Source organism: Gigantopelta aegis, chromosome 4, assembly GCF_016097555.1.
Source record: "Gigantopelta aegis isolate Gae_Host chromosome 4, Gae_host_genome, whole genome shotgun sequence".
NCBI classification, from domain to species: domain Eukaryota; kingdom Metazoa; phylum Mollusca; class Gastropoda; order Neomphalida; family Peltospiridae; genus Gigantopelta; species Gigantopelta aegis.
The window spans coordinates 75,644,706-75,662,342 of record NC_054702.1 but is presented as its reverse complement, the minus strand read 5'-3'; the positions used below and the strand labels follow the sequence as shown (position 1 = coordinate 75,662,342).

Sequence of the window (17,637 nt, the reverse complement as noted above, 5' to 3'; positions counted from 1 at the left end):
TGAACTATATAGGCCCCTACAGTAGCCAAAAACGTTTAGCAATTTGGTAAATGTGCTTAAATAGAAGAAAATAGTTTTAAATTTGTTGTTTAAAAATTACAAGTTTGCGATTCATATGCTAGGAAAAGGCGCTTAAACAATTTTCCAGGGGTGCATGCCCCCAGTCCCCCCTAGACGTCTCGGGCGCTGTGCGTCCTCTGAAAAGGCACTTCGTACCATACTAAGGCTAATAACAACCCTGATCATTGCCTTGGATAAATTATAATGAATCAATGCTTTAAAGGTTCGTTGAATTCAATGAACATTTGTTTTAAAATAGCATCAAAGCCAGGACTTTTATTACGCTTCAATTTTTTTTTATTGCAAACATATATTATTTCATCATCAATTATTTCGCAATCTAATTGTTCATAGGCCTACAAGCTTTCATAATTTAATTTAGTTCTCATCTGGATCAGTCTGCTTTCATGAAGTGTTACAATCTGTTTCAACTCCTATGTCGTGTCCAGTTTTAAATATTGAGTTATATTCAACTTGCATGTAGTTAGATGTTTTCACTTGCACTCCGGGCGGGATATGGCCCAGTGGTAAAGCGGTCGGTCGGTCTAGGGTAGAACCGCATCGGTGGGCCTATTTGGGCTATTTCTCGTTTCAGCCAGTGCACCACGACTGGTATTTGCTATCCTTGCTATTAAATAGAACAAATTATAGGGTTTCCTCTCTACGATTATGTCAGATTTACCAAATGTTTGCTATCCAAAAGCCGATCATTAATAAATTAATGTGTTCTAGTGGTGTCGTTAAACTAAGCAAACTTTACCTTTTAAAAACTTTTTCACGTGCAGTCTCGTAAAATTGCTCAACTGAATAATTTTCAAATATATATATATTTATGTTTAAAGACATTTTTATTTATTCCTCTTTGCTCAACTAAAGAAGTATGCCTATATAGTATATTATTGCTCATGGAGACATGGACATGTGGTTTCTATTCTCATAATATTTTCTTAGCTTGTAGAGTTCTAACTCTAAAACGTGCACCTTCCATTAACATAAAACAAATGGAGGCGGGACGTAGCCCAGTAGTAAAGCGTTCGCTTGATGCGCGGTCGGTCTAGGATCGATCTCCGTCGATGGACCTATTGGGCTATTTCTCGTTCCAGCCAGTGTTCCACAACTGGTGTAACAAAGGCCGTGGTATGTACTGTCCTGTTTGTGGGATGGTGCATATAAAAAAAATCCCTTGCTGCTAATCAAAAAGGGTAGCCCATAAAGTGGTGACAGCGGGTTTCCTCTCTATCTGTGTAGTCCTTAACAAATAATATGTAAGTGCGTCGTTAAATAAAACATTTCCTTCCTTTCCTTCCTTCGATTCCAAATGTTAAATCTTGGTGGGCCAGTCAGACAAAACAACTTGGATCGTCTGGAAGGCAGGAATTTCGCTAGTAAAATGAGCATGTTCATATGGCTTATAAAAATAATTGTCATAACAAACAAATGAACATGAATTACCAATTGACAGCTATAGTACGTTGCTTCAATTTGGATAACTGTAGTAGTACAGTATCAGATCAAATTGGTTTATCAAGAACAAACTACAGTTGTCAAAATGTGCAGTTGGGTGTAATGTTGGTGGGGTGTTTCTAAATAACTTCAGTTTTGCTGATGATATGTCACTTCTTTGTCCATCTATTTCTGCATTAAGAAAAATGTTAACGATTTGCGAGAAATTTGCAGAAGATTATGATATTATATATAATACAATGAAAACTGTTTGTATGTGTATTGAGCCAGAAACTCTGAAGTTGATCAATGTGCCTTCGATATATTTGTGTGGTGATGTACTGAAATTTGTTGACAACTATAAATATCTAGGTCATATTATATGCAAAAACATGAAAGACGATAAAGACATTAAACGACAGTATAGAGCCCTTTGTGTACGTGCAAACATGTTGTTGCGGGGATTTGCAAAATGTTCAGAATCTGTTAAAACACAATTATTTGTGAGTTATTGTAGTAATTTGTACGCGGGTGCATTATGGGTGAAATTTACGCAGGATACCATGAAGGATCTTAACATATGTTATAATAATGCATACCGATGGATGGTCGGACAACGACGACCATACAGTGCCAGCAAGATGTTTGTCAGTCATCGAGTAAAAAGCTTTGGCGCTTTACTTCGCTCAACAGCATATTCGCTGAAGAGCAGAATCGAAACAACGTCAAATCTGTATGTGTAAATCGCTGGCACAAGCTGCTGTATATTATGTAATCAGTTTTGTATGTGATGTTTATATATGTTCTATGGATCTCTGATCTGAAATAAAAATCTGTTATTATTATTATTATTATTATTATTATTATTACAATCAACCAATGATTCGGAATCTCCAGTTACAGTAAAGAATTAAATCGGTCATCACTTCCTCGGGTTTTTTGGGGGTTTTTTTGTTTGTTTGTTTGGTTTGTTTTGGGGTTTTTTTTTATTTTATTTTTTTGTGTGTTGTTTTGTTTTTGTTTCGGTGGTTTTTTTGGGGTTTTTTTTTTTGGGGGGGGGGGATGTAAAAAAAGAAAAACAGTGAATATGTCCAGTGTTACTGGGGTTGGGGTTTTTTCACATTCACGAAGTAAAAGAGTCTACTCTTACTGTTTATTGTTAGAACAATCTATCTTGGGTCCTTTCATTCAACTTATTTTCGTGCTTATATCCAATCAAGGTTCGAGCACGCTGTCCTGGGCACACATCTCAGCTTTCTGGGATGTGCAGAATAGTGGGTTAGTTGTTAGTGAGAAATAAGAGGGTGTAGTGGGAGCCAGTGCCGGGCTGCGAACCCAGTAGGCCTACCTACCAGCTTTATGTCCGATGGCTTAACCACGACACCACCTTGGGTCCTATTTTAAGTAGATAGCTTTGCCAGTATATTAAAATATCTAGGGGAATCACTTTTAGTTTTTATTTCTTCAACCAGTAATACAGAAGAACAACTTACAAATGCAGATTTGACGATCTTCTTTCATTTTGGTTTATAGAATAGGATTTTACAGCATTATTATTTAAACCAAACAAGGTATTGTTGTGTCCCTGTTTCTAATTATTTGTATTCATACCATGAAAGGTAACTTAAATATTAGAATTAAAATATTTCTTTGCTTTCTGTATAACTCTTATTCGTCAGTCTGTCCATGAATGTTTGTGGAAATAAATTTGCAGAATACATTGAATATGAAGGGTTTTTTTGTTGTTGTTTTTTAGTTTTTGGGTTGGTTTTTTTTGGTCCATTCAATTTTGTCCACTGATGTTGACTATTGTCCATTTTCCATTAAGACAACCCCATACGCGAGTTTATCAATATAGACTATTGGTGCCCACATACCATTTCCCGTTCAATATACACATGTACATGTATGCACGTGGGGTGGGGGGTGGGGGGGATTAATGAGTGATTTTTCAACCCGGTAACGTCATAACTTGGAATGTTTTCTAGCAGCTTAATTGAGATGGTGATGTCCAAGTCTGTTGTACATACTAGTAGTTAATGAAATAAGCATTCTTAATGATGATAAATCATATAAGAATCTGCTAGTGAAAACAGATATTGAAATGTACATTTTCACGCATGAGAAATTGTGATCATGGAAAGCAGGCCTATGGATGAGAATTTCTTTTTAAGGTGATACACTGAAAAAAAAAGGAGTAAAGTTTGTTTTATTTAACGACGCCACTGAGCACATTGATTTTTTATCTTATCATCGGCTATTGGACGTCAAACATATGGTCATTCTGACACTGGTTGGGTTTTTTTTAGAGGAAAAACGCTGTCGCCACATAGGCTACTCTTTTACGACAGGCAGCAAGGGATCTTTTATTTGTGCTTCTCACAGACAGGATAGCACAAACCATGGCCTTTGTTGAACCAGTTATGGATCACTGGTCGGTGCAAGTGGTTTACACCTACCCATTAAGTCTTGCGGTGCACTCACTCAGGGTTTGGAGTCGGTATCTGGATTAAAAATCCCATGCCTCGACTGGGATCCGAACCCAGTACCTACCAGCCTGTAGATCAATGGCCTAACCACGACCGGTCCTACACTGAAAAAGAACAAATTTAGAATATTTTTTTCACAACTATAATAATTATTTCAAAACCTAACTATGACAAAACCATTTGAGACATGGTGTTGCTTATACATGGATATCTTGAACAAAGTTTTATACAACTTAAGACTCATAAATGAACCTTTATAGGCTATTTTAATTAGTTAAAATATATGGAGTTATGACAGAATGACATTTGTTTTTAAATTTGTTTACAATGTATGTGATGTCTACAAAAATCATTATTCTGCCAGAGTTGCATTTTAACAGAATGTTGAGACTTATAAAAGTATGGCAGTCATAATACAAGGCATTAATTAGTAAATTACAATTTATACATGTACTTTTGGGAAAACATGTTGAAAAAGGTTTTCAGTACTTTTATAGTGAAAAAGAAAACCCCACAAATAACAAAGAATTGTACTGTTTAATGTATGTTTTTATACACACAAAAAAATCAGATCGGTTAAGTAACTTTGAAAAGTCACAATCAAGACCCAACAATCATTTCATGCTTAGAATCGTCCTTTACTTGGAGCACTCTTACGAATATGTGACAAAGTCCTTCGGTGTTGTATTGAAGCGGAGGCTGTGGTGAACTGCTTGCCACATGTCTCACACGTATAAGCTTTGACAGTGTCGTGGGTGCGCTGATGTTGATGCAGACCCGACGACTGTGAGAACATCTTCCCACAAACACTGCATGCGTACGGTTTCTCACCACTATGAATTTGCAGGTGACTGTATAGTGTGGTGGACTGAGAACACCCTTTGCCACACATCTCACTTGTAAGGACGCTCTCCAGTGTGAATTCTCATGTGTTTCTGCAGATCTGAAGACTGTAAAAAAAAAAACTATGACCACAAATACCACAGTGAAAGGTCTTTTCCACACGGTGACCTAGCTCGCTCGTGTCGCCTCAGTCAATTCGACTTGACAAAATAACGACCACACTGCTTACACTGGTAAGGTCTTTCCCCAGTGTGACTCTTCGTGTGTTCGACGAGATTATAACTATTCCTAAAAGCTTTGTCGCACACACCACAGATATATGGTCTATCCTGAGGCAGACCTGTTTCAAGGATTTTTTTTTCTTGTCAAATGAGATTTCTCCTAAAACCTTTTGTGCAAACAATACATATAAATGTTTCGTTGTTCTCGCTGCTCTTTTTATGCGGGGCAGCCCGCCTCGCTTTTGCATTTTGCCGCCCTCCTTTATTTTTCTGCGCCCCTTTCAACATTGTATGATGGTAGTTTGTTGCATGCCGAACTTGACAGTAACGATACCAAAGATTGTTGGTGATAAATTTTTATAGAGGAATCACTTTTCTCAACATTAAGTCCATCAGACTGGTTATTTTCATAATTTTTACACGATAGCTGTTTAGTATCAGTAATATGGAACTGGCCAATACCACGTGTATTTGCATGACTTGGTGATGACAAAACATCTTTGTTGTTTTTGCTGAAACAAACTGATCAATATTTTTTTCAGTGTCTTTATCTTGAATTATTCTATTCTGTGCATACTTGACTGATACATGTTTTTCAACATGTTGATCACTTATTCTATTTGAATCTCGTTAAAACATCAACACCAAGACGTTTGGGTTTTTTTACCCCAATTTTGTAATCCAGTTGTTGGGTTACTTCCTCTAGCATGCACTGTTGAATAAACTTCACTTGTGTCTGAATCGTGTTCTTCAGTATGCAGCTTCACAGAAAACATGTTTGGTAGATTTGAATTTTGTTGTTGCAGCACCGTGATGCTAGTTTATTGTACATTGACAGTTCTGTTTCAAAATGAAAAAAGAAGTCAGTCTGACAGCTGTAGCCGATTTTTTAAATGAGATTTTAATAAGATTTTTTTTTAAACAAGTAACAATTTAGTTTTCTTTTTCTGGGAAATGGTATATAACATAATCAATTTAGTGCTCATTTGAAGGGCAATATTAATACTAATAAAAGGTACTGGTAGTAGTTTGCATAACAACTGTCTATTTATAAACATTGATATAGCCTACTTAAGAATTGAGTACTTTTTCCCATCAAAACTGGTCTCCCTCTACTTAAATATGTTATTTTGGACCACATAAACAGTTGAGATAACAAGAGTACATAATATTTACGTTGAGATTCTAAATAAGAATACAAATTATCAGTCCTGGCCATAGTCGAGGTGTATTTTTAATCTAGTCTACCATATATTAATTTTCAGAAAACAAAAGTAAGGTAGACAGCAGTAACTTTTAGCACCCTTGTTTTGGCTTCCCACACAAATATAGCATATTCAACAGTAATTTGGGTTAAAATTCATATAAAAACCCATACCAACTCAAATACATTGTTTGAAAAAGAATCCAGTATAAATAAATAAAAAATTCTTTACAAATTATACATATTAAATCTCATTTTTAATACAGGGGTGAAGACAACATGCTAGAACAGCCAAGGTATGCAACTTGACTTGTATTGTTTCTCAAGTAAAAGATAATGCAGTACAAAGAGACTAAACAGAGAACTGCGCATGCTTTAGTAAACTAGTCTAGGTGTGGCAGTCCTATTTGTGGCGATGCAAGAGGGATGAAATAAACTTTGTGGTGATGCAAGAGGAGTGAAATCTCCAGCAAAGGATTTCTATATAAGAGGCACTGGATATGGGTCCATGGAATCATCCACTATTTTGCCAAATGCACATTTGAATCTGCATTGTGCACAGATATGGCCAGGAACCTGTATCAGAAAAGAAGATTTACCTATGCAATTTGATGGTAATTGTAAATATATATATATATATATATACATATATACATACATACACATACACATAAACACATACAATTTATATATATATATATAAATTGTAAGGTATATTAGCTGTGGGGAATGGTTATATGATAATAGTGAATTAATTGGGCAAATTGCTCATTTTCAACCCTGTTGAAACCCTATATTACAGATAAGTTTGTACTAATTTGGGCAAATGTATTTATTTTGAGTATGCTTATTTTGAGAACAGCAATTATCGCCTTAGCTTTAGTGCAATCTCAATCTGATTAAAATTAGCTCTACTACATGTAATAGTGGAGCTAATTTTAATTAGATTGGTGCAATCTAAAGTCCTGGTACTTATTTCTTTATCTTAAACATATTTTGTCTAAATTGATGGGGGAAAACCACATACCGACATGTAAATCGCATGCCATTGCAGGCCTGTATCCAATGGGGGGTCGGGTCTGTCGACCCCCTACCGGCGACTCTTTTTTTTTCAATATGTCCGCGGACACCTCTAAGCAATTTGGGCATTTCGCGCCCTTGTGTGAGGCACTTTATACCTCACCATAAGCCTAAACGACCCCTCCTCTCAAAATCCTGGCTATGGGCCTGTTTCACCCGACCTCTCTCCCATAAAATATGTCTGAGATGAGATGGAGTGAGGCTTACGTCGCCTACAGAATCAGCCTGTGATGTTGGCACAGTTGGGTCCAATCTTGGACCGGACATGAAATGGCATTCCCCAAGCTTTCTTGCAACCTGGTGTCGTATGACGTTACCAAGCATGTGTCAACAAATGGTGGCTATACACAATATTGAGGTTATTTACAGACACCTTAACCCCTCCCCCTATTTTCTACAACTTTGGTAATGAAATGTGTTCATCTGCAAACTTTGTAACATAGATTTTGTTATGACATATTGATAAAAAAATATTGTGACAAATCAAAATTGTTAGTACATTGAAAAATACAAGTATCACTAAGACTCTAATTATGCACAGGAACGTTTTTCACTTGTATATTATAGATAAGTTTTGTTTCAACAAAATAAGTGATTTAATAAAATTTTATTCGAAATATAAATGCACAACAGATAACACATACAATAATTATTGAAATTCTATAAGCACGTCTTTGATACAAATGCAAACAATTCCTGCAATGAAATACATTAATAATGATGAAAATAGTACATCTATTAGAGTACAAGACAGAACCAAAAACAAACAACCCCACCCCAAAAAAAATCAAATGGTTTTCAGTACAATAAAAACTGTTAAAAGCAAAATTGAAGATCTTTAGATATTTGTATTGAAATAACAAGAAATTATTTTAATTGACAACATACTAGTAATAAAATAATTTTTAAATCTGTTTCATTAGCAAACTGTTTATCTGTTTCTCTTCTCTGTCTATAAGGAAGGTATGCCATAAAGTCATTTGGACACTTGCAGAATAAGGGGTAAATGTTGGACTAAAAGCTCAGAATTATTATCCTTATCATACAGTAATAGTAATAGTTTGTTTTATTTAACAACACAACTAGAGCATTAATTTATTAATTATTGGCTACTGGATGTCAAACAGTTGGCAATTCTTAGAAAGGAAACCCACTACATTGTTCCATTAGTAGCAAGGGATCTTTCTATGCACTATCCCACACAGGATAGTGCATACCACAGCCTTTGATACACCAGTCGTGGTGCACTGACTGGAATGAAAAATAGCCCAATGAGCCCACCTAGACTGACCGTGCGTCAGGTGAGCACTTTACCACCAAGCTTTGTCCCGCTCCCTAAAGTAATGGTAGGTCTCAACTAAAAAATATTCTGCTGTCATTTAGAAATGTCAAACACAATTTTCTGGCCTTTTATAGCCAGTATGAATCATTATTTGCATGTTGTGTAATTTTAAAATTATATCTGACTGACCTGATCAAACAGTATACTAATGTCCTTTAGCTTACAAAAAATACCACTAAACGAAATCTGTCAATTAAAATCATTTACAGCAATACTGCAGCAACAAAACTAATGAAGCACAAGGTTTTGTAAACATTTTAATACAATCAGTATAAAATTACAAACACTACTTGCAGACGGCAAATAACTTAGAAAAAAAAAGACACACACATATATATATAGTTAATACAAAGCACAAATGGTTTGATCGAATACATGCCAGTTAAAATAGTGTGTGCGTTTGTGTGGGGGTACATGTGTAGGCATATTTCTTTATTAAAATGTGTTTGCATATTTGTTCTTGGTCTCATGTTATCTACAAAAAATAAAGCCATGAATAATTAATTCTGTTTAGTCTTCCCCCCCCAAAAAAAAACCCCACGTTTTTTAAATAGAAAAAGAATTCTGTAAAATTAAATATCTTGACTACCATAAACTGATTTCATGAATAAAGAAATAATTTGTGGAATAAAAACAAAGATTAATCTAATTCTTGGGGGGGGGGGGGGGGGGGGGGAGGGGAATTATATATTTTTTAAGTCACTTTCATAAATTGTACTTTAATTTTATTTTTTTTAAAATTGTGATGAAGTTAGAAATGCACCTATAAACTAAGTTTCATTAATAAGAATTAATTTCTCGTTTACCATAAATTTATTCAGTATCATTGATAGTTTGATATTTGCCTTCATAAGATGTTCATCTTAATGAATGTTAAAAAAAACAATAATAATAATAATTTTAAAAATTCAATAATTTTTTATAATTTACATGTATTTTTATTATTTCTTTTTTTTGGTCATGAACATCCATAGATGTAACAATAAACCAAGTTTCATTGATCTAGGATGAGTTTGTGACAAAAGCTGAATCTTAACACTGAGCAAAACCCAAATATATTTTAAATAGATGATTCAGTATTGTACAATTCTTTTCACATGCACTGTGATGAACATCCACAGGAACAACTATAAACCAAGTTTCATTGATCTAGGATGAGTTTGTGACAAAAGCTGAATCTTAACACTGAGCAAAACCCAAATATATTTCAAATAGATGATTCAGTAATGTACAATTCTTTTCACATGCACTGTGATGAACATCCACAGGAACAATTATAAACCAAGTTTCACTGATCTAGGACTTATAGTTTGTGAGAAACTGATCTAAAAGCAAAACTTTAATGCAAAAGTTGACGGCATCACCACAGCTGCCACCATCAGAATGTAATACAGAAAAGGTGAGACGAAAACCTTTACCAAAGTGTATGTTCAGAGGTGGTTACTTGTTTGCACTATCCTACAGAACACGTCTTTCGATATAACTACACTCAAGACATAATTATAGTCAAATAAATAAAAGTTTTGCATTTGTTTGCTGGCATCAAACTTCACAAAGGAGGTCATTTTATATAAAATTAAAAAACACATCTTGAGAAATCCTACGACAGTAGGAAAAGATAGGAATGTTTAATGACAGCCCAGCACATTTTAAACTTGTTATCAGGTCTAACATATGGTACTAGGTTTGACACATGGTCAGTAGTGCGAGTCAAAACCTGCTGTCATTACATAGATTATTCTTACCCATTAACAGAAAGGGGTCTTTTATCAGCAAGCACATCAGGACCAATTCCTTTTTATCAATATGTTAGCAGGATATAGAGTAGCCATAGATTTCTTATCTGCTAGAGTCAGACTGGGAAATGTGTTACTCAAGAAATAGCTTAAACATACGTTAAAAAGAATTCTAAAATCAGATATTAGTACATGTATTACAGAAATGGTCAAAATTTCAAAAGTGCTATGAACAGGTTTATAAATGTATCAACCAGTCAGATTTGATTTTTACTGTTCAATGATTGCATCAAAAATTCAACAAGATGCTTTACACAAAACATTTTCAGTAAGTAAGTAAGTAGTGTAATCAATGGAGGCTGATCCGAGACAAATTAAAGGATGAAAATCTGCATTAAACACTGTTCTGTTTATGTATCATACCATTAAATATCAGGTATGTCAAAAAATGAAAAAGCAAGTGCACACGGATTAAAATAGATTGTAAATGTGTTGCTTGTACTATAACTATAGGCACACTGATAAAGTGTTAGAACAACCCATAAATATCTTCTTGTTCTGCCTGATGAGGGGCCTCACATTCTTCTATTAGGTCGTTGTGCTGGCACAGTCATAATACAGACAACAGTCTCTTGAGTATTACTGCACCAGCTCTGCTATCATACTGTAAAAAGAAAAAATTTGTATAGTAATAATTTACAATGACAATGAAGAATAAATGTTACAAGTAGACTGTCAGGGCAATATTTAGTAAGAGATATATGAAAAAGTGTCCATTTTAGTTTAAAAGTGCCCTTTATGCCGCGAAGACCCTATGTTATTTTTGCCTTAATTTGTTTTTAGCTGCTTGTTTAGTGCTAGGTACAGCTCTGAGTATATGAAGATTGCTATTTACAAACATATTATTTCATTTAAAATTGACATGAAGTGAAGTTACTTATTTTAGATTTTTAAAGCATTTTTCTGAGTTTACAGTCATTGTAAGATGTTTTTGTTCAACAGTCTTTTTGACAACTAAAAATTGCACATTAAATACATTTTCTTATTTAGAATCCCAGTGTCTGTATATCCAATGTATTTCCAGCCACTGTTTGTAGCAATCAATTTTCATTACTTTGTAATATATACATTTTTGTCCAGTTTGGGCTACTACAAACATTAGGATGACAACAAACACCTTGTTTATACAGACACTGACATTCTAAACAAGAAGTATCTAATATATCTTTAATATGTAAGCTCCGCAAGGCTCAATGGGTAGGTGTAAACCACTTGCACCGACCAGTGATCCATAACTGGTTCAACAAAGGCCATGGTTTGTGCTATCCTGCCTGTGGGAAGCGCAAATAAAAGATCCCTTGCTGCTAATCGGAAGAGTAGCCCATGTAGTGGCGACAGCGGGTTTCCTCTCAAAATCTGTGTGGTCCGTAACCATATGTCTGACGCCATATAACCGTAAATAAAATGTGTTGAGTGCGTCGTTAAATAAAACATTTCTTTCTTTAATATGTAATCAAAAAGGATCTGCATGTTACAATGGCAGCAATCTCAAGATAGTCCTTTTAATAGCATGGAAAATGTCATTTATTTACTTCTTTTCTCTATGGTAAACAAGCATTCTGTGTGTACTTCTAAAGCAATGCATGTCCTCTGCCAGGTACAATTTTTTTTCTATCTCCTAACTTTGAAGACCATAAAATGTGTAAATCCCAATGAAAAATAAACGTGATCTGTGACTACATCAATAAAGCTATCACAAAATTTCATCTCAATATCTTTGAGCACTGCAAAAAAAAAAGTCTGGAAAAAAGATTTTCATATCTCCTTAGTTCATGGGCCATAACTTTGTTAAAAAGGGTCTTTTTTGCCATGAAAGTCAAACCTGATCTGAAAGAGAACATGATAAAAATATACACAAAATTTCAGCTGAATATACTGAGGCATTGTGAAAAAAACATCTGGAAAACTAGATGTGGACAGACAGACAAAAACCTATAGTCCCCTCCGGTTCAATTGGTAGGGAACTAATAAAGTTTATGAAACCCAGAAACAAATGTGGTATTAATCGTTACATTATTTAAATAACAAATATCAGACACAATCCTCACCTATATAAATAATAGAAGAAGGAAAGAAGGTAAAACGCCAGTTTGATCCAGCCTTCTTTTTGAGCTCTATTCAGTTCATCTGCATTCATTATTGATGTTGGATCATATATTCCAGGTACACTCATAACAGGTCGAGTGGCATATCTTTAAAAATAAAGAAAGATATATAAAAATATGCTTATCTGGTAAAACTATTGGATAATTATCATTAAATATTATAATTTAACATCCACAGTATAAATGTTACAAGATTTAAGCAGACGTTTGTAACCGTACATAATTTTTAAAAGGCAAAACATGAAATGATATGTTGAAATATACTGTATCATCTTTTTAAGGTCCTAGCAACATTTTCTTGCATTTGTGGAAGGTGACAGTCGGTTGATAGATCATAGTTTGTAGTACAGCATGCACAGTTAGGATCAGCAGTGATTGACTGAGTGTTGTAACAAATGATATTGTACATTTCAACATATCATTTTGCATGCTCTGTTATGACAAAAGTATTTGGTGTATTGTGATAAGATTTTTTTTTTACCACATCTAGACAATATCAATACCTAAAATTATGTAAAGTTACAAATGTTTGCATGGAAAATTTAATAAGCTAAATTGATCATCAAATTTCAGAGAAAAAAAATATCTGATTTATGGGGCACAATATTTCACATGAACAGTCATTCTGTTCACATGTCAGTTAGCTAACATTAACTGAGAATTGTCTATTATTTATTTTACGTTCATCAGGGTATGAAAAAAACAAATCATCCGCAAAGTGAACAACGAAGGAAACTGCGTGAATTAACTTACATACTAACTAATAATAACATTAAAAGTTCCTACTTTATTTTGAATTATTTTTGGTTCATAAACCATAATGCTCAATAAAACAACGTGCCCATATAAAGTGACGTCATCAGATACGACATTCCCTGACATCATAATTTTTACATTCATCAAGAAATGAACAAACTCCTGTTGCTACGGCTGGACCAATGGCCTTATGGGATGATGTTATACTGTAATGAATTAAATTAAAAAGCCACAAACTTAAGGATCACCAGAATTTTATTCATATATTCAAAAAATGCATTTATGTTTTAGATTGATTTGTGGACACTCCAATCCTTAATTCACAAAAGTCAAGTCAACAAATATTAAAATATATTAGAATAATGCAATTCCCCACCCTAGTTAAAAATGTAAAAGTACAAACCTTTTGATATGGTAAAACAACAGTGGAAGATTTAAAAACACTGTCAGAATTTCAAATGCAAAAAGAAATAGAAGTGTGTAGAATGCATGGATGATGTACTCGGGCAGGACAAGCTGAAAATAAGTCAAAACATAATTTAAAAAATAAACCTACTAAATACTGCCATGAAAAACATTATCCAATATAAATAAAAACACTAAACTCAATGTTTTTAGGGGGTTAAAATGGGTTAGTGACTGCCTTATCAAGATCCAAATGGTATTGTATTTTATTGTAAACAATAAAACAGTACATTAAGTTCTTTATTAATAATATATCAGATTGCTTAATTTCGGACAAATAACTTTTTGTCAAACACTGACCTCTATGTCCTAATCTTCCATTTTAATAATGTATGGAGCTATTATAAAACACAACACTTTAAATTCTTGACACAATTAAGTAGCCATACTTGTACTTACTGGATTTAAACTAGAACACTGGTCAATCGGATTCTTATAATCTGTTTTCAGCTCATCAAATGCAATTATCTAAAAACAAAAACAAATTAGTTCAAGTTAATAACTATAAATAACAAAACTACAGTGGAAACATGATTTTTAGGGATGCACATTTTTAATTCATAATGCAGATATGAATGCATGTAAAATGACCAACAATTCAATGTTGCCTATTAAACTGCCAACCATCCCTTACCTAATTTTGCTGTATCTGTGTAAAATGTATAGTATAATGTAATACAAATGATGAAGAACCCATTACAATAATGCAGATTCCACATACTAGTTTGTAACCATGTCACCTATATCTCCTAGGACAAAAAGCATGTAATGTTTTGCCAGCTGCCACTTTTTCTTTTTTATGTAATACTCTTCAAGATGGGTGGTAAAACGCGGATCAGACCAGAAAAGAATCAGATATCTAATGTAGCCATACCTCTGTCAACCTTGATTAGTAACAGTACATGATAAAGCTATACATAAAATTTCAGCTCAATATCTGAAGGCATTGTAAAAACAAACATATTACTACAAGTTATTTATTTTCGAGCCGATTTGTAAATTGCACACACAAATAATATTTCTTTGTTATTTCCAAAACACTATTACTTTTCTTCTTACATCAAACCAAACTGAAATTATTTACAAAAAAAAAACATTTTAATAGAATGATGGGACGGACCATAGATCACCATTCAAAGAAAATCAGAATCTATTGAAGAATTAACTCTTGGTCCTTTTTAATGCAAAGAAAAAACCCGACAGCACACTCTTTCAATAATATTCAGATTGAAAGAGTGATCATAACCATTCAAATGTCTGTCTAGTCCTTGAACAGCAGTGTACTCGGGCTATTTATTTCTGAGCCAATTGTTTTATAAACTGCACACAACAATAATGTCTTTTCTTTTATTTCCAAAACACTTCTACTTTAGTTATCTCAAAGCAAACTCAAATTATTTACAAATGTTCATAGATGCTGGGAAGAATGCTGGTCAACTTGCCCCAGAAACCAACTCGCCCCAAACTTTACTGTCCATAAATACTTGTGACAAAATTAAAAATGGACGTCTACAACTTTGGTGTAATTTTATTTATTAATATTACAGTGAAACTGTGTTATTACGACCACTTATTAAATGGTTTTATATTAGGGAGATCTTAATACAGTGTTTCTGCCAGAAAGAAATTTTTGGGTATGGCACTATGTTATTGATGTTATTGAATGCAACCACAGTCAACAGGGGCTATGGGGGGCCTCCTCCACAAAGAAAATGGGTTACATTTAGGGTTAGGCTTAAGAAAATCATACAATAATGATAAGAGTCATTAATTTTGTCAAAATGTTAATTTAAAAAAATAAAAATTTGGGTATGGCGCCATACCCATTTTACCCTCTGGCAGAAACCCTGTAATATCAGGGGACCAGACAACTCGGCCCAGACAACCCGGCCCACGTCGAGACAGCTCTGGGCCGAGTTATTAGACCGATAGACGGGGTATGGCATTATTTATGTTATTGATGTTATTGAATGCAACCAGAGTCAACAGGGGCTATGGGGGGCCTCCTCCACAAAGAAAATGGGTTACATTTAGGGTTAGGCTTAAGAAAATCATACAATAATGATAAGAGTCATTAATTTTGTCAAAATGTTAATTTAAAAAAATAAAAATTTGGGTATGGCGCCATACCCATTTTACCCTCTGGCAGAAACCCTGTAATATCAGGGGACCAGACAACTCGGCCCAGACAACCCGGCCCACGTCGAGACAGCTCTGGGCCGAGTTATTAGACCGATAGACGGGGCATGCTGTGACACATTATATGCGTGTTAAGTATGATAGTTGGCCATGTCGTAGTATCGAAGTATTGTACTATAGTAATAATAATGCATTATACTGACAGATACCGCTAACTATATGGTCACCATTAAGAATGACAATTGTACATGTCGTACGCGCATATCATAGTGTCGGATGGGTTTCTAGAAGTATTGTACTATAGAAATAACGCAAAAGACATCATTTGCCAAATTCCCACATTTATTACATTAAATACATACGCACATATGTACGCAAAAAACCAACAGAACACATATACATAAATAGTGATAATAACGATCATCTCCAATGTTTAGGTCACCGACTGTAGAACAAAAACAAATTATTTGAACAGCGGAAACTATCTTCAAAGATAAATGAATCAGCAATTTATCAATCCGACATGACACTTCGTTTCGGGACGTTTAGGTTAAGGTGGGGCTAATTCAATACTAACAAAAACACATTCTTTTATTTCGGTGAGAATACTTTAATTTAAAAAACAATAGACAAGATTGTCCCTGTGCCGAGTTGTCTCTGGACTCCGGGCCGAGTTGTCTCGCGGTGGGCCGGGTTGTCTCAGAACTCTGGGCCGAGCTGTCTCAACGTGGGCCGAGTTGTCTGGCATTCTAATATCGGATATTACAATGAACTGTCAAGCCTATTTTAACGACGTTTGTGAGTTTGTCCCCTGCAATGGTAATGTAAACAGTGTGGGGCGAGTTGACCAACAGCTTTGGGGGTGAGTTGGTTTTGCGGCAAGTGGGAAGGACAATAATTGCCTTGCTATTTACAAACCACTGGGCTGAGGTTATTTTATGCATTATAGTCGGCATTTGTATACATACAGGTTTCAATGTCATATGATTTATCTGAATCTCCCTCCGATCTCCACCTACTTAGTTCACCAAGGTCCAAGGTAAACATCTACGGTCCGTTTTTAAACATTTTGACATTTATTGGCACAACAATAAACATTACAATAATAAATATTGTGCCGGAGACGTTTATCCGGTATAATATCCTGATGAACTAATCTCCACCCTGTATAGTGATCATAACGATTCATAAATAATAAATAATAAAAAGACAGCAATTCAATTGTCATCACGCCATGATGATGATGATGATCACGGTCATGATCTTATATTTTCTTTGTGTAATATTCTGCTGTTAACAGTAAAATGATATAATGTTCGTTGTTCACTTGTAAATATTATACTGCGCAACTTACATGAAAAATTACGAAAAATATTAAAACTGCTGCTAAAATAAGTGCAGCAATGTAACAAAACGCTGCAAAGGTAAAAGCCATTTTGAAAAGGGAAACAACTCCAGTGACTGTTTCCCCCCCCAGTTTCATCCTTGTTGTTAGGGGATGTTTAGAAGAGGGTGTTTAGCAGGGGGTGTTATGAACATGTAAACACTAACATTAACATCCTTACTTTTAGAACACAATCTTTCACTGTATCACTGCATAGCTCATCCGAACTATAGAAGTCTAAGTTATTTGTAACATAGCGGTGTTTTCCTGCCCTGGACGAACTTGGACACCTGCGCCTATGACAGGCGTG

General features: G+C 34.6%; 1 protein-coding gene across 1 annotated transcript; it reads right to left on the bottom strand.

The window, feature by feature from the left end:
- Positions 1 to 8,926: 8,926 nt before the first annotated feature.
- On the bottom strand, positions 8,927 to 17,385 carry LOC121371098 (protein cornichon homolog 1-like). The gene is made up of 5 exons (XM_041496747.1): positions 17,298 to 17,385; positions 14,204 to 14,272; positions 13,743 to 13,855; positions 12,527 to 12,670; positions 8,927 to 11,082 (listed from the first exon to the last, which is right to left on the bottom strand). The coding sequence occupies exons 1-5, from the start codon at positions 17,376 to 17,378 to the stop codon at positions 11,058 to 11,060; spliced, it is 432 nt and encodes a 143-aa protein (XP_041352681.1). The 5' UTR covers positions 17,379 to 17,385; the 3' UTR covers positions 8,927 to 11,057.
- Positions 17,386 to 17,637: the final 252 nt, after the last annotated feature.

Bases quoted from the DNA above. Each gene is read 5' to 3' on its own strand.
- LOC121371098 (XM_041496747.1), bottom strand. From the start codon at position 17,378: ATGGCTTTTACCTTTGCAGCGTTTTGTTACATTGCTGCACTTATTTTA. The intron at 13,856-14,203 runs GTAAGTACAAGT...ACTTATTTTCAG, and splicing joins AGTGTTCTAGTTTAAATCCA to CTTGTCCTGCCCGAGTACAT. The intron at 11,083-12,526 runs GTGAGGATTGTG...TTCTTTTTACAG, and splicing joins TTCTTCTATTATTTATATAG to TATGATAGCAGAGCTGGTGC.